The sequence below is a fragment of the Pholcus phalangioides genome, unplaced genomic scaffold, assembly GCF_987345545.1.
Source record: "Pholcus phalangioides strain wild (caught in Gottingen) unplaced genomic scaffold, Ppha-v1.0 ptg000014l_1, whole genome shotgun sequence".
Classification (NCBI taxonomy): Eukaryota; Metazoa; Arthropoda; class Arachnida; order Araneae; family Pholcidae; genus Pholcus; species Pholcus phalangioides.
Window position 1 is genome coordinate 13,295,341 of NW_028301607.1, and position 18,580 is coordinate 13,313,920.

General features: G+C 38.1%; 1 protein-coding gene across 1 annotated transcript; it reads right to left on the bottom strand.

Moving 5' to 3' along the window:
* Positions 1-8,247: 8,247 nt before the first annotated feature.
* On the bottom strand, positions 8,248-18,257 carry LOC149078183 (uncharacterized). The gene is made up of 4 exons (XM_089241454.1): positions 18,075-18,257; positions 16,444-16,487; positions 14,781-15,155; positions 8,248-9,487 (listed from the first exon to the last, which is right to left on the bottom strand). The coding sequence occupies exons 1-4, from the start codon at positions 18,106-18,108 to the stop codon at positions 8,735-8,737; spliced, it is 1,206 nt and encodes a 401-aa protein (XP_089097580.1). The 5' UTR covers positions 18,109-18,257; the 3' UTR covers positions 8,248-8,734.
* Between the last annotated feature and the right edge of the window lie 323 nt (positions 18,258-18,580).

The window sequence follows — 18,580 nt, forward strand, 5'->3', positions numbered from 1 at the left end:
AGGATGAGCAAAAAGTCCGTGGAATCTTTGAAAATAAATAAAAACCAGAAAAATAACCGAAATGAAAAAAACGGTTTGCACCGCTAGGTCACGGGAATTTTTATAAGACAGGAAAAAAAAACCTCAAAAAACAGCCGATAGGTTACAGTGGTACGAGCGACGTCGGTGGAAATATGCAAATGAGACGGTTTCATAAGAACTTGAGTTCCTAATCCACAATCAGTTCACCGATGTAAACCGTGTATGTGGACATGCTGCACTTTGCCGTTGCTGGATTTGTGACTCGCCTGCAATGTGTTATCCCCTGTGGTGGTGGTGGTGGTGATCATGTGGAACACTGCTGTAATAAACGATTTTTGGAGGCATTCTGTTCGTTATTTGCGTATCTTTTCTTTGACTTGTGTACGTCTTCGCCACCTATCGACTGTTTTATTTTTTTCCGGTTTTTTATGAATTTTTAAATTTTTGACGGACTTTTTGCCCACCCTGCATCATAAAAATATTTACTTTGTTTTTCGATGTACATAGTACTTAGTGTCCAAAGTGTAGGTAGGTGTATGGTCCTTAATTTTCGTATACAGGGTGATTAAGAAAGAATCATCCGATTTCAAAATGATTCTACACTTGAAATCGACCATTTACAAAAATTGTTCATAAAACGTAGACACATTTCCCCTGTGTATTCACATAATGCTATCATTACCGTGTTTTTAATTTTTAAGAAATATACAATTTTGAAATCGAATGATTCTCCCGATTTTTTTTGTCTCCCGACAAAAGTTTTTACTTTGGAGAATCTCTCGCGACCCCCCCCCCCAGTTCATTGACGTCACCCCATGAGGGGTCGTGGGGTCGCGACCCATGGTTTGCGTACCACTGTTATAGCTAGTCAATTTTATATACAGGGTGTCCTGTAAGTGCTATCACAGCCTTTATCTCATCAACCGTCCGTCGTAGAGGTATGATTCTAATAATAAAATGTTCAACAGGCTTTCAAAAATTACCCTGTGCCAGTTTTAAGATACAGTGTGTAACAAAATATAAAATATAATTTTGTATGTGGTCTCCCCCCCCCCCCCCCCCCACGTGTCCTAACTTCCAATTGGAAAGTTGTCGCTCTGTATCTCCTGATGCCAAAAGAAATTCCATGTTTCTAAGTGCAATATATGCACAGAGATATTTGATATTTACCTAGCAATGCTTTTCAGACATGCATATGCCTTTACAATGGTTTGTCGCTTCTTTAATGATGCCCGTATATATCTTCTTTTATGATACCTTTATAATGGTTTATCACTTTTTCAATCCTCCCAGTAATTGAAGAAAACCCGCGCAGCGCCGGGTATTACAACTAGTAATTTTCTAAAATTCTACGACACACCTAAACTGCATTCTGATGATTCCACTCGTATTGTTGGTAGCCCCCATTTCAGTTTCCAAACTCAAACTCCTCGTCAAGCTACAGTTGCCACATCAGTTGAAGACCTCCGAGTGTCTGTCCATTGACTCCTATGCGTCTGTCCCTGAGTCCTAAAAACATTCATATGACTTTTCCTATAGCCAAAATATCGCTCATAACTCGCGCGAAATCATGAATATATCTTTGATGCTTATTAAATGCACGTCAATTTATTTCGAAATAAAGAAATTGGAAATGCGATCATTTCGTGCGATCCATCATGCTTAAAACGGAAAGTCTAAATCAGTCGTCAGTGAAATCGAAAATGCGTCTGGCTTCCCAAAAGTAATGATAGCGTGCAGTTGTTTAACCGTATCTGAGCAAGAGCACAAGTTAATGCTTCGAGGCACGCAAGTTCGCTCTTCTTTAAGTTTTACCTGTACTTGTTTATTTAAGATTCTCTGATACACGAAGTAGAAGAATCCTCCTCCTTCGCTTTCCCCTTCGTTGTATTCAGGCGTAACAGATTCCAAAGATTTTGTACCAGATAAACAAGAGGATTGAGATCGATCTCGAATGGTTGACAAATCCATGAATCGAACTTTCATTAGACATTTGTGTGAAAAATGATTGATTTTAGAATGAATATTCGAATGATTCCAGAATGAACTTGATTAATCGATTTCAAAATGAATTTGGATGATTTGGAATGATTTTGAATGATCTGGAATAAATTTGAATGATCTGAAATAAATTTGAATGATCTGAAATAAATTTGAATGATCTGAAATAAATTTGAATGATCTGAAATAAATTTGAATGATCTGAAATAAATTTGAATGATCTGAAATAAATTTGAATGATCTGAAATAAATTTGAATAATTTGGAATATTGAATGGTTGAAGATCCTCTAGTATGAATTTGAATGGTTGAAAATTCCCTAGTATGAATTTGAATGGTTGAAGATCCCCTAGTATGAATTTGAATGGTTGAAAATTCCCTAGTATGAATTTGAATGGTTGTGAGAATCTAGAATGAATTCGAATGATTGAGAATCTGGAATGAATTTGAATGACTGATTCTAGAATGAATTTGAATGACTGATTCTAGAATGAATTTGAATGACTGATTCCAGAATGAATTTGAATGACTGATTCTAGAATGAATTTGAATAATCGAGTTTAAAATGAATTTGAATAATCGATTTCAAAATGAATTTGGATAATCGATTTCAAAATGAATTTGAATAATCGATTTCAAAATTAATTTGGATAATCGATTTCAAAATGAATTTGAATAATCGATTTCAAAATTAATTTGGATAATCGATTTCAAAATGAATTTGAATAATCGATTTCAAAATTAATTTGGATAATCGATTTCAAAATGAATTTGAATAATCGATTTCAAAATGAATTTGGATAATCGATTTCAAAATGAATTTGATTTCAAAATAAATTTATATTGGTTTCACAATGAATTTGAATAATTGGTTTCACAATGAATTTGAATAATTGGTTTCACAATGAATTTGAATAATTGGTTTCACAATGAATTTGAATAATTGGTTTCACAATGAATTTGAATAATTGGTTTCACAATGAATTTGAATAATTGGTTTCACAATGAATTTGAATAATTGGTTTCACAATGAATTTGAATAATTGGTTTCACAATGAATTTGAATAATTGGTTCTAGAATAAATTTGAATAATTGGTTCTAGAATAAATTTGAATAATTGGTTCTAGAATAAATTTGAATAATTGGTTCTAGAATAAATTTGAATAATTGGTTCTAGAATAAATTTGAATGATTGAGCCAGAAGGAATTCGAATAATTAATTCTGGCGTGAACTTGATTAGTCGATTTCAAACGAATTTATATTTGTTTAAGAATGTATTTGTGTGGATGATTGTTTCTAGAATGTATTTGAATTTTAATGATTGATCTAGAATGAATTTGAATTTTAAAATGAATTTAAGTTGATTCTACAATGATTTTATTGGTTCCAGAATAAATTTGAATGATTGGTTCTAGAATGAATTTGAATAATTAATTCTAGAATGGATTTAAATTTATTCGCGAATGAATTTGAGTGATTGAGTTTAGAACGAATTTGAATGATCGACGATGATCCCGGTATCCTAAGTCTAGGCAATCAGTATCCTATATGCCTCTCTCTTTTAACGTACGCTAATTTTGATGTCAGATTATATGAAGGGCTTCTCCATTCACTTTGGACACTGACAACGCTGTTCAGGTCTGCCACCTGTGCATTTTAAGATACAATATTAAACTTTGATCAGTGACTGCGCGATGATCATCCATTTATTCTGATTGATTTATTCCTGTATTGAGGCACAAAATGTTTTATAATAGAAAGTCTTTTTGGATATATTTCTGAGATACGGCGTGCGCCGCTTTGTGTGATCAAATCGGGGCTCGGAGTTTCTGATAGCAGTAACCGATTGATAACTACGTGTATAGGAAAAAGGATCCCGGTAGTAAGAACGGTGACCATGTGTCCCGTTTCACTGAACGACACGTACGAAAACGGAACAAAACCGTCATGAACCGAGGACACACTCGTGTCCAGCCTGGCTTTATACGTTCCAAGGGTTGGTCACGGGCGAGTTGCGTTGTCTCTACACCATTGGCGTTCTTCAAATGTTGGAGGCTGGAAGTTATTGGAAGGCTGGTCGAAGGGAACGACCAGGACCTTCCAGCCCCCACCCAAAGTCGCAGGAAACGACGCTATTCCCAATCTTCCATTCCGACTGGCCATACATTAGTCGAAGAACGTCAACAGTCACAGTCACGCCACACGTTGGCTATTATTGTGTTATGGAAGCAAATACAGTCGACGCTCGATATAACGACTTCCCTTCGTCCCGTCGAAAACGGACGTTATATTGGGAGGGTCGTTATATCGAAAGTAAAACATACACAATAGTCGTTCTATGAAAACATTTGTGACTTACCCTACCGGTCGTTATAATGAAACGGTAGCTATAACGTGGGGTCGTTATAACGAGAGTCGACTATATTTGCCAAAGAACATTTTGCCAGCGTATGCCGCTGGAGGTTCATTGAAGCATGGGGGGGGGGGGGAGGAGGCAAACATCGGAAGCAAATATTTGCGAATGATTATTTGGACCAAGCTGGACATGTGTGAGCGCAGCGTAAAACTAAAACTGTTGTCGGTTGTGATGTTTAGTCAGCTCAGCATACTCTGAGAACCAGTGTTCGGTATAAAATCTGTTCGTAAGTCGAGAAGTAATGAATACTTGAGTTGAACCTTTTTATATTTTGAACTCGCATGGGGTGTTATCAGCAACATGGCCAAATGTTTCTCTCTCATCAATGAAATTTTCTTCCAAAATAACAGAGACCACATAAAAATCCATATACATATATATAATATTTTATTTATTTATTTACAATCTATACAGATGAACAGTAACAGTGACTAATGGCAGAATTACACATCCCAATGAATCTATTATACATTCCTATATCTATATACATAAATAATCGAAACTATATACATTAAGAATGTCCATGTAAATTCATGATGCCGAATCTTTCGCACGCGATAACATAATGCAGAGGGGAATATATTCTCGAGTTTATCATTTTGACGATGCATGAAATTTCTATAATACAGAAAAAATAATTGGAAGAAATTTACATAATAGTTCAGTTTATATACAGTATGGCCCTGTTTCGAGTAACTAACTAATCCAGGGAATTTCGAATCCATGAGAAGCACCTCCCTGATACTAAAAACTTAAGAATTTTCAAAATTTCTCAGTAGTAAATTTTTATTCCGAGTACCATATATTGTTTAGAGCAGAGTACGGAAGTTACGTGAGAATTTTGGAGCTTCGGGTGTGTGCGGTGGGGGGGGGGGGGGATAGAGATTATTGAACTTTAAGAAGATGGAATTATTGAACTTTTGGAAGCTCATGGGGAAGATTGATATGGGGATTTTATAGACGCGAGGATCGTGTAGATTTTGGTAGCTCAACGGAGGCACGTGCCTTATTTCCGGAAGCTAAAGAGATGCTCTTGTAGATTTTGAGCCTCGGGAAGGGGCTTAAGGGCAAAGCACGAGCAGATTTTTTGAAAAGGTCAGAGAAAGCACATGCAGATTTTGAAAGCTCCGGGTAAAGCATTTGCTCAAGGAAGCAGAAGCAGAAAGGTAAAATAAGTCTGAATTATACCCTCCTAACGAAAACCTCCGTACGAAAATATTTTCTGAAGTCACGTCCACATTCATGTGCAAAGTCGCTCAAAAGATCGCTCGATTTGTGTCGCAGAACAAGTGTTGCACGATTTTGTATATGAGTGTGGGCACATGTTCTGCGGCGGCTTAAGGCGCGTATACACTAGCGCGCGGATCATGCAATGAAAGCATTCGCAATTGGTTGTTCAGTAATTTGTACGGTGTTGTGAACGATTCTCGAGTTGTTTTCACTGGACCCACCTGAAATCGGTTTTTTCGACGAACACAAATTAAAGAAAAGAACACAAAGGGAATTTGTGTACCCAGGAGCGGATTAGAACCGCTGCAGGCGGTGTGTGTGTTGCAAGACCTGTGCGCTAGTGTATACGCGCCTTTAGACTCGCGACTTTTGTCTATTCGTACGTGGATTTTGGAAGCTCGGGGGGGGGGGGGGGAACACCAGGAGCAGATTTTCTGTAAAATCGGGGAAAGTTCGTTCAGATTTTAAAAAGCTTCAAGAAGGCAGTCACTGGAGGAAACCGAAACAGAAAAGTAAAATGAGTCTGGGCGATGCTCCTTTACGAAAACGATTGTCTAATTCGGTTTCATTACAGTAAGATTATATATTTTGCTCGTCCAGGATTTTTGGAAGCTAAAAAAATTGGTGTGTGGGTTTTGGAGGCTCATGGAAGCATGCGAAGATTTTGAACGCTCAGGGAAGCTGAAACAAAAAAAAAAGCTAAGCGAAGTCTAACGTAACGATGTTCCTAATTAAAAAAAGTGAACTAAATGATTCCCTAATTCGGTTTTGTCACGGTCAGTTACAGATGTTGCAATCATGTTAACTTTCGAGATGATGCAAAACATCATATCTAAGGAAAACAACGTGAAAGCCTAAGACACACCTCTCCGGAAAATGCTCATTGAAAAACATTGATCTCCGTACGTTTTCTTTCGTACGGAATTCTGAGGCTTGGGTCTATGGGTTGAAATCCTTTATACCTAGGGATATCAACTTCACTACCTTCCGATTAGTTTCATGAATTAAAAGTTCCAAGATTTATTCCGATGAATACTTATCGACGTGGATGACGCTTGTATGTGATATTTATCACCAATAACGTAAACATTTACGTATAAGCCTTGAAGATACTGTATTGCACCAACACCCCCTTTATAGCAGAAAGCCTCCACGCAAAGCTCGCGTCGTCACTGAAATCGTCAAATTCACCTATAGTCATTGGATATACTGCAGAAATGATAAAAATTTCGCACGACTGCTATATCCAATGACTACAGGTGAAATGGACGGCTTCAGTGACGTCAAAGCTTCGAGCGGAGGTTTTCTGCTATAGAAGGTGTTGATTGTACTCACTTTATGGTGATAGTGGTGACTCAATGAATTTAATCTAGGCTCACAAAGTGTCATGATACTTCTTTACATAATAGGTACTGAAATAACTCAATAGAGTTACAATAAATACACATAATTTTGATATATATATACAGCGGTTATTTGCTAGGACTTCACCGTGTGGCAACACCCGCATTCTTTCCTAATTCTGCCCCAAAAAAAACTTTCCCATTAACGTTAAGAAGAGGCTTTGGTAGAATATTTCCAGCGGAAGAAACTGCTCCCGATTTCAATGGAAGAGTTGCTTCGAACACGATTGGGCTACCTCTATTACCTTCGGTCAGATCGTTCCCCGAGTAGTCACCGACGGCGTTGTTTGACCCCAGGTCTTTCTTGACCGCCATCTGTTCCTGATGCTGTTGCTGCAGCTCCTGTTGCAATGCCCTGAGCAGTAGAGTTTCCTCTTGTTGGGTTAGGGTACGTCCATAGTGCACCGCTTCCCGCTTCTCGCTTTATTGCTTAAACCGCGGCAGTTGTAGAAGGCGAGATGATCCCGCGCGATTCTAGCTGGTGGTGGTTATAGTGCACCGCTCGCGGGAGCGTCTGCTTGCATGGGCAGTTGGCATCATTGAGCTATCACGTGGGGATCTATTGTGTGTTTTTGTTGACAACAAAAAATATTTATTATAAAATTAAACATGAAAGAATGACGAATGTACATGAAATTAATAGGACTCGCCTTGAAGTTGCAATGGGTTTAGTGTAATCGCTAATTATAGTAAATTAATTAATTGATGATAAATCAGCGATTTCGCTTTTAGTGCCACAACAAATTTTCGATTAGAAAAACGAAAATTAATCGTTACAAAATTCTGTTTGATTTAGTTTTATCGTTAATTAGTTTATATTAATGATAAAACTAAATCATGATCGATAATTAACTAATCAACTAATAACGATAAAACTGAACTGGCCGATAATTAACTAATTAACGGCAAAATCCGTTGGATTTCGTTTTATCGTTAATTAGTTTATTAACGATAAAACTAAATCATGATCAATAATTAGTAACGATAAAACGAAATCCAACGGTATTTTGATTAATTAACGATATCGTTTTCATTACGTCAACTAATTAACGATTAGTATTAACAATAATTAGGCGTCATAAAAACTCCGTTGGATTTAGTATGATAATTAATGATCCTTAATTAATTAACGATTTCGCTTATTATGTCATAACTAATTAAAGATTAGTATTAGCAACAATTATCCATCACAAAAACTCCGTTGGATTCAGTATAATCGTTAATTAACCTTAATTAATAATTAACCAACGATATTGCTTTTATTATGTCATCTAGTTAACGATTAGTATTAATAATTAATCGTCACAAAAACTCCAATTGGATTCACTATAATTGGTAATTTTCTTTAATTACTTAATGATTAACGATTTCGCTTTTATTATGTCATAATTAATCATCGATTAGCAATAACGATAATTGATCGTTACAAAAACTCCGTCGATTTACTATTCCAAAAACGAACACTTAGAGGAAAGTATCCGTTCAAAACTGCAAGCGGTGAGCCGGTCAAGCGAGAAAAAGAAATAATAATTCATTCTGGTTAAAGCGGGTAAAAGCAGTTTGAGCCGGTATAAGCAGGTAGGCGGGCGCACTATGGCCGCCCCAATGAGTTTTCACGATCTTTTTTCAGCCGCGATAAAGCGAGTAGCGAGAAGCGGTTCACTATGGACGTACCCTAAGGCTCTGTTTGTAGCTATCCTCGTTTCCAGTTGCTCCCTGACTGTTGCCTAATATCAGTGGTATGTCGTAGTCTTCGTTTTGACGGTTTTGGGAGTATGTAGTTGGTTGCTGGGTGATCAGCTGTTGCGGCTGCTGGTTGCCGTAATTCTGCGGTTGGGCAGCGCCGCCACTGTAGTGTCCTTGCTGATTACCGCTTATGAGTCGAATGTTGCCATCATCTTCGGCGGTTGGAACGACTGCGTATTTCTGTGTCGTTAGCCTATCGTTGTTGTTGCCAGGACGGGGTTGAAGGGTCCGTGGATTCTCGTACTCAGCGGATATCTTATCGTTGTTGTATTTCCGTTGTTTCTCGGCATGGTCGGCGGTGTACCTGTTGTTATAGTCACGGTTGTCTTGTGGGGTTGGGTTCGACGCCGCGTATGACTGAGGATACTGGCGTGTGTTAGAACCATAACGTGCCGGAACATTTTCTTGCGCAGAGTCGTCGTCGTAAACGTCCTGCTGAACGTACTGCAGCTTCGGGCTCTGGCTGTTCGGCTGCTGCTGGTTGACGTCATTGTTGGCAAAAATCAGTGGCCTGTTCATAACGTCGGATGGGCTATAATTGGGAATAATTTCGCCATTTCGATTCGCAAGTAACAAGATACCAGCTGGAGTCCTTTGCTGCTGGCCATCATTTATATGAGCGACTTGCTGGGCTTGGTTCTGGGATTGAGACGTCTGCATTGGATTAAGCTGTCGAAAGGAAAGTACAACGTATTACAATAATGCAACATTTAAAGACAGAACAAACGGAAGTTAATCCACACATATTTCTGATACCACTTGTATATTTCATATACAAGCTGATAAAAGTATATCTTATCCAGGAAATTAAATAGCGTTGTACGTGATGAAGAAAGACCAACAAAGAGGAAATGAACAGAAAGGAAATGAAATGAAAAAATTAGTTCAATATACTGTATAAATAAATAACTTTATAGATACATTTCCCTATCTCTGATATAGATCAGAAAGAAAAAATAATGAAAGAGATTTTTTCGAGACATACTTTTGAGTCTTTCAAGATATTTTCATTATCTTTCGGAGAGTTTTTCCAAGATACTTTTGAGTCTTTCAAGGTATTTTAATCGTTTTTCGGAGAGTTTTACCAGATAGTTAAGTCTTTCCAGATAATTTGAGTCTTCGAAGGTCTCGAAAGGTCTTCGAAAGACTTAAAATGTCATAAAATATCTTGAAGGACCTTTCTAAAGACTACCAAGGTATCCCAAAAGCTTTCAAGATACCTTGGTAGTCTTTAGAAAGGTCCTTCAAGATATTTTATGACATTTTAAGTCTTTCGAAGACCTTTCGAGATATTTCATGACCCCGGGGGTAGTTAATTCTAACACAATTGACACGTTTAAAAAGAAATACGATAAATATATTTGGATGAATCGAGAAGCTATCCACATACTTACGTAAGACAGTCATAAATATTTTTATATGGGCAGTGTATTATATATGGCATGAAATATATGGTTTTATTCGTTATGAGCATCTTATTTTTTTCAGCCATCTCGTTGGGCATTTTGCCCATTGTGACCTCGTGTTTGCATTTTGGTAGACTTTCGAAAAGTCTTTCAAGATATTTTAACTCATATGCATCCGAAAGTGGAATAATCCGCGAAATCACGCGAGTACTCTTCACATCTCACCTAAAGAAGAATAATCCATCTGCACTGTGCGCAAAAATCCGTTTATTTAGCGATGCCCGGTTATGTGGGACCGTTATCGAATTCAAAGGGAGGATATACAAATGGGTGGTGGGCCTTCCGACATTGGGGGCCTAGAATTGCCCAGACATCCCGTAAATACGGGGTTCAAAGGCGTACATATTAGTGGAGAGTGATTGTGTATTGTTTGCGTTGCATGTGCGTGAACGATCGGTGGGGCTCAGCTAAACTCATTAAGTTTATTCGGAGTCCTGAGTCATCAGATTCCCCGTGCCTGTGGTTGGATAATTATAACTGAATCGGAGTGTAATTATCCGTGATAGAACAAGAAGAACAAGTCTGTCATTGGTCAGTTCTATTTCGAGCACACACGTACCCAATTTTTGGCTCGGATCGAGTAACGGGGTAAGGAAAGAGATGAAAGGAAATGATTCTATTTCCGCGCATCATTATTTTCAGGAAACCCAAATTCTGAAGACCATACTTACATCAAGAGTTACTCAACCCTATAAGTCCAAGTTAGTTGATGAATAATAAATGGGAATGGCGGGTTGTCAATCATTTCCGTCGCATCTCATTGGTATTCTTTCCTCGTGACAATCATTATCTTTGCAACTGATTTGCTGGTTTTTGTCATCTCGGTTTTTTGTCCGTGAAATCATCAAGTTATGGGGGGGGGGGTTATTTCTTTTTTGTGCATTTTCCACATGATAATCGGTTCCGCAGTTTGACATCATCTTGTGGGGGGTGCAGCAGCAGGAAGAACCACATTATATTATATAATAAAGACTTCACGTGACTCGAAAGTTGACAATAATCTTTTTGTTATTCTCGATTTTTCTCGAAGTGCTTGTTCAAAGACCCACGAAATGATGCCATCGATCATTCCCGGTGTACGAGGTTATTGCAGACACGTACGTGGATGCGGTTATCGCATCTCTTTGTCTCTTATCGGGTTTCGGATCTTGGACTGTGATACCACAATTTACTGTCAAGCCCATTTTTTTTTTAAATTCGTTAAACGCATTTATCAATTACTGTGTCATAAAGCTATGACCGATGTCAGTAAAGGGTTATAGGGATGATTATTTTTTCCGAGGATTCTTCCTTAAGGATTTTTCCTTATTATTTACAGGGGAAAAGACAATGAAATTTTATCCTTCAGAAAGGGACCTTCGTCATTCACAGCGAACGAGTTATCTTGAATTTGTTTCGAGAAAATTCAGAGGAATATTCTATTTGGAATCACAGTATTTGTCTTTAGATTAGTATAGAATAGCGGGGTACCCAACTTTCAGCCAAAGACTCTAACACGAAGCGGGCTGGAAGAGATTTCGGCAACGGGATAAGTCCAGCGGCAGAGTTCTGGCGTTCATTCGGACCAGATGCGGTCCGCAGAGGAGTTCCATCTGGCCCGTCAAAATGTTCCGGTAGAAAAATATCAATACAAACAAGACGATGTATATCTCGACGAACCATATTTCCCCTATAATTATCCCTACGGGAAAATACGGAACATTGCCCATTATCACCAAAACGTTATCAAAGGTTGCCATTCATCACTGGTGGACCAATGGTGGGAGATGGAAGTTCTACCGTGAATCGCATCGGATTAAAACTGAAAAAAAAAGTTTAGCTCGACAAATATGTAACATGATGTACATCATCTCTATACAATAGCCAGTTTACTGTATATCTTGTATTAACAAGTGGAGAGGACATTTCTCTACATATATGTCGCCATTGGTGGCCTTTATATCATTTACGAGTGATTAGCTGATTGTAGTCATCGCACGGTACCGTTCAGCATATATAAATATAGGGTGTTCTGTTAATGGACCGACAAACTCAGAGGGTAAATAGTTAGTATTTACATAAGAGGAAGAAAAATTGCAATAGAACATGGTGTCGCAAACCACGTTGAGAGGGTGAAAATGGCAAAAAACGCATGCAAGTTTCGACGTCACGCTGGAATGGCAAAAGGTACAATAATATAACAACAAAAAGATTTATTTGATTAATTACAACAAGAGTTGTTAATTATTACGACGGGGATAGTCGTCTTCGGTTAGGAGTTGTACCTTCTGGATGTGGAAGGGGTATATCTTCTCACTATGCAGAACATTCCAGACCGCCGTGTGCTGAGCATCGAGTTCAGCTGCAACCACTCGTGTACTTGTCGACGGGGGAATCGGCAAACCGTTGCAACAGGGTTTCTTCCATTTGAGGAGAGTGTATATAGTGCGGTCTCCCTGCATCAAGCCGTGCTAGGTGGAAGGTCCTCATCTCCCGTAGTAGTCGATCGATCGATCGATCGTGGCGAATGTAGTACGGTGCTGACAACGCCTCATTGGATATTGCTGTTGTTACATCCGCTGTGCGAAGCGCCCATTGCCATCTGCTCGACCGTAAATCAGATACATATCAGCGTATTCCTCGCTCGTGTAGTCAGCCATCACGACACTCATTGAATCAGACAACTAACTGTTACACGTGCTTACCACCACAATAGCGCTAATTTACGTTGACAGCAGAGCATGCGTTTACGTCAGATACGGAGAGCGAACCCACGAACGCATTCAGCGATCAACTGACATCTACTTTTCGCCTCCTCCGGACTCGGAGCCTGCATGCGTTTTCCGCGATTTTCCCCCTCTGAACGTGACTTGCGACACCATGTTCCATTGCAGTTTTTGTTCTTCTTGATGCCTACTAACAACCCTCTGAGTTTGTCGGCCCATTAACAGAACATCCTGCATATACGCTCAAAGGAAGAAATATTCTATCTACTCCTATAGTGTGGTGGTAGCGCCACTCGTGTGGGATGCGGGTTGGCGTCGGTTCGAGCCCCCGTAGAGGCAGAGATGCATTTTCCCCCGTTCTAAACTCAGCAACTCTACACCTAAAAGCCGGTTTTCCGAAAATCTTTCATTAGGAGGACATCTAATTAGATTCATAAGAATCATAACATTATTTATAAATTAATAATAGACTGAACATATTTCCTCGAGAAAAATCCTAGGAATTGGGATTCCAGATACGGGAAAATCTCCAGTTGCCGCCAAAAATGAAGCTGAATATTTGCATCAAAGTTGCTAATTATTGCTGAAATTGAAAAATCGCCAGTGGTAGAAAAATAACGCACTTGTTGAACGGATTAAAACAAATTATACTAAAAACACCACATGGCAATTATGGGAGATGAAAATTCCCATTTATAGTCATAATTATCTCCTCATACTGTAGTTCTCTAAGTTGGGAAAATAATTTTAATCGTGATTTCAGTGAAGAATAATTATACGAGAGTGCGCTTCTCTCGTTGAAAATACTAGAATAAACGGTCCATTTTAATGAAAAGGTCGGGACGAGGTCTGACCGAAACTACGGAAAAATACCGGAATGTTCCTGGAAAATATGGATCACCTTAATTACAAAAATAAATTTTGTAATTTATTATTTCGGTAAAGAATAAACATTCAAGAAAGCCTTGTGTTGGAGAGAACGGCACATTTTTATAACAAAAAGTCAGTCCGACCGAAATTACGGGAACGTCCCGTAAAATACGGGTCATGTGTCAGTTTATACACTGTATATCAGTTTCTAGTCCGATAGTAACACTGCATATCTGGCCAGCGGAACGCAAATGTTGTGTACACCTGGTATAGAAGATGCTTGGTTAGCCTTTGACCACAATCTAAGGGGGGGGGGGTCATTCAAGTATTACGTCAGCATCGAGGCGGGAGGGAGTTTCGGATTTGCTGACTTTTGATGACAAGGGGGGAAGGGAGGTTTGAAGGATGCTTACGACATCAACCAACCCCTTTTTGAAGATATGAAGTATTCTAAGCTGCTGACGAAATTTTGCTGGGAGGGGGGGGGGCAGTGTTTTGCTGACTTTTGCTGACAAGGTGGGGGGGTCACAAATTGCTGAAAATCTGCTTACGTAATACTTGAATGGCCCCGAGTCACAGGGGTGCGGTAGCCCAGGTCGGTTAGATACTCGCCTAAAGTACCAAAGGATGTTTAGAGGTGTCGCGATACCCGGTTCGTCCTTGTCAGAAAACTTTCCTGACACATGGATACCACAGAAACGACGACATGACAGCAGAAAAAATTGCTACCACACGGATTTCCCCCATAGAGGGGTTAGCGCACCAACCTCTCGATGAGTATAAAATACAAGCCTGCCGTTCGGAATAGGCGATAAATTGTAGGTCCCGGTCTAATTAGCCCTCGTGTGCAGAAAATGAACGTTGTGCGACAAAAATGATAAAATGATTAATGAGAACAGTAAGTGCAATAATGAGTCATACCTGAATCTGTCTCAGTCCAAACAGCAGGGGAAGAAGCTGGAATCGCCTGGCCCATCTGCGGAGCCTTCTTTCCCTTCTGTACAGAAAGAGCCTCGACAAAAGGCCTCCATTAGGATTGGGGAACGACGATTCCCTAACCAACATTACCTGGTTCGGCTTAGGTTGTTGGATCTGGAAGATGGGTTCCTGTGCCTGAGCTTGCAGGATCGCTTCCTGACGGTTCCCAGTGACCGTTTGCTCTTGGTCGCTGTCGGTGTTGTCTCTGCCGCTGCCACTCAGGAAGAAGTTCAGCAAGTCCATACGCTTATCTATCGGCGGAGAAGACTGCTGAACGTCACTGATTGGTTCGGAAGAATCGCCGTTATCATTCAGCAGCTGTTGAATGAGACATATTACATTTAAGATGAGAGTAATATTATTTCAGAGCTGTCAGATTTTAAGGCATGCCTCCCCTTTTTTGAAACTACTCAAATAATAAGCCTCATTTCAACACTATCATAGAAATAAGGCATAAGGCATGGAGAAGCGCATCTAGGTAGCAGAAGCTCAGGGAAGCCGTTCAAAAGAAAGTTAGAAAATCTCTTATGTAGGGTGAATTGTCAATATAAAAGTAATCCAGAATGCTATTACTACTACTCTTGACCCCACATGCACCTCGTAAACATTCCTCAGGTGAATTTCTAACCAATCGGTACACGCAGGAACGTGTTGGGTTGTGTATATATGCGTAGCCCAAACATGATTGTTGTTCTCATGTTTTTGAATGGGATATCGATTCGTATTCGAGCCTAGTTCAAAATGCTAAAAACCACATGCAAGTATTTACTTTTCACTATTTTAACCCCTGACGAATTATCTCGTTCAAACGCGAATGGAAGATATTCATTCTAATTTTCTCTGTTTTTTTTTTACCTCTTTTCTCATCGTCACGAAGCTTCATTGTAACCAGAGTTGTTTTTTCCCCCTTCCCTTGATACACATTTCTTCCTATGCCCCTGTTTAGTGATCCCCTCAATATTTTCCTACTACATAAGAGAGAGATAAGTCACACAGGGGGGACGGTCAGAAAGAGAGGGTGGAAGCGAAAGAGAAACCTATATATACTGTACTCTTTTTTTCCTCTTGTATTTTTAACATGCCAACAAGAAAACCAGTGTTTTCTTTAGATTTATCGTTGATACTTCAAACTCAGGTTAGCAAAATTTGTTGCCAAAAGCCTGTATGCGAAGGGGATTGAAGGCATCAGAACGATTTCATGAAATTATTAAGCTTCAAAGATCATTATAAAATATTTATACAAAGCAAATTGTGATAACATTATAAAATAGTTTTAACATTATTTTCCATAGTTCTTCCAATATCTTTTAAAATACATTCTTATAGGATTATTGACAACTAGAAAATCTATTTTAAACAATTAAGTAGTTTTAATTCAAAGAATAAGAAGTTTGTGATAGACATTTCTTGCTTTCGTGATCTACCCGCGATTCTTGGATCATAAGTTGAGATACATGTAAAAGTTCATGTAAGAAATACCAAGAAAATTTATGGCAATTATTGGGAAACTAAAAATGTATTCTCTTCATAAAATTACGAAATTGCAGCTCTAACAATGACTATTTTGGTAACAATCAATTAAGAATTTTTAGTTCAATCAACTTACCTCACTGATGATATCTTGAGAATTTCCGATGCTCATTAAAGTCACTGAAATCAATTGAAAAAAAAAATTTAGAGAAGAATATATTTTGAATAAGAATTGTAAACGTATTTTTGATATGCAGTCTAATCCCGATACATTGAATTTAGTTTAACAAATCTATTGAATTTTTTTGCATTCGATCATTCGTGATCTAAACCAATCACCGTTCGTTAGATCATTTCACGAGTTCTCTCTGTTTTTGTGTTGACTTTTCTTGATTTATTGGATCTAACCATCGAGCTTATATATTACTGGAGGGAGCGTAGACATCAAATGCAAGGAAATCACGTGACTCGGTGAAAACAAAGTTCGTTTGCCCATACAGTTCGGTCTCTAAATATTGGGTTTTAAAGATTAAAAAAAAGGATAGAGAACTCATTGTAAAGATGAAAAAGATTATAAGATTATTAAGAAAGATTATAAGATTATAAGATTATTTATTAAAAGATTATTAAGAAATAATTTTTTTCATTAATGCTGAAAAATTTCTTTCATCAATTCTTGAATTTTCCTTCATTAATCAGCTGATCCCTTGGGAATACGTGAGGATCACATTAATAAAAAATAATAATAATAAAAAAATTAATTCTGGAATTTTCTTTCATTAATTCTGGAATTATTTCCTTAATTAATTATTATTTCTTTCATTATACTTCTGGAATAACTGCTTTCATCAATTCTGGATTTGTTTCTTTCATTACTTTTGGAATTATCTCATCGATGTTGAAATTATTTCTTTCATTTATTGTTTTAAATTCCTGAGGATGCCATAAGAAAATAACGGGGTATTGTGTTTGTTTTACTGAGTCACGTGATCTTCCGACGGATGATGTTGGGGGCCACCGTTCTCAGTACTGCTAAGGCGGAGGCCGTTGACGTCATGCTCTCTCCAGTAATATAAGCTCTGGTTATAACCGCTGGTTATAACCTTTTCGCCTATACTGATTTATTAACGAAGTTTCGACTGCATTATCTCAGGGCCGTCATTTCAACTTTTTTCCAGTCCAGGGGGGGGGGGTGGCAAAGAGCAAGTACTAAATGTACGCATATATATATATTTGTATATATATACATACCATTTGTAGTGTATTTTCAAAAGCCAGGGAGGGCAACGACCTCCCCCTGCCCCCCCTAAATGATGGGCCTGTGCATTATATCGCTAAAAACAATAGCGAAATTATTGTGAGACACAAATTCTAGTTACAAATTTATAGTTGCTAAATTTACATATCGATTTTAAAATCATTTCTCTCAAAAATCCTTAATGACATAACGACCACTCAGATCACGTTCAATAAATATTATTAGAACTTGGATCATCATGAAACTTTTATAAAATTACATTCATAATTAAATGGCATAATCATATTTTTCGGAAATTTTGTCATGTTAATTCCACAGAATAATTTTTTCCCCCTTCAGAAGTTTCTGAAATGCTCGACGAATAAATTTTCCCTAAAATCTAAAATTTATTCTTAACGTGATTCCTATTCAAAATGGATGCGGCATCGATTTTCTCATCTCAAGGCTGAGTATTTCGAAATTGCAAAATACGTGAAATGAATAAAAAAGTAGCGGAATAAATACATCACCTAAGACGGCAAATATCCTCGTCCAAGATTCCATGATGTTTCTTTCTTGTACGTGTTTTTATTGGAAAAACTGCAAAGTGCGTGATATGGGGTTATTTACGCGGCGAGAGAAGGAGCGATCGTATCCTGTGGTTTAAACTAAACCACTTTCTCCACACGAGTATAAAAACCGTTAAGCGCGACAGTGCGTTCAAGTTATTTTATGTTCGAAATTTCCGCTATTCTCTGCTCTATATATGAATCGCGTCGCGATTCTAGCCAATGACGTCGCTATTATACGTCACGAGAGAAACCACTTTTTTTTCTTTTCCGTTTCTTACTTTTCCGTCTAAGAAAATTTTCAATTTATGCGAAGATAATAAATATAAATCTGGCAATGAGTGAAGAACTCGATTTCTTCGGAAAATTATGCAGCAAATCAATTTGCTAATTTTTCTCTTCGGTGTGCGTTTCTCGTATCTGTGCGTAAAATTGGCTCCTATTTTACGTAATAAATATCAATATAT

What these genes read in the sequence shown, in the direction of transcription:
- LOC149078183 (XM_089241454.1), bottom strand. Translation starts at nt 18,108, where the DNA reads ATGGAATCTTGGACGAGGATATTTGCCGTCTTAG. An exon ending in GAGGATATTTGCCGTCTTAG is followed by an intron (nt 16,488 to 18,074) that starts GTGATGTATTTA and finishes AATTGATTTCAG; the next exon opens with TGACTTTAATGAGCATCGGA. An exon ending in CTCAAGATATCATCAGTGAG is followed by an intron (nt 15,156 to 16,443) that starts GTAAGTTGATTG and finishes CTCATTCAACAG; the next exon opens with CTGCTGAATGATAACGGCGA.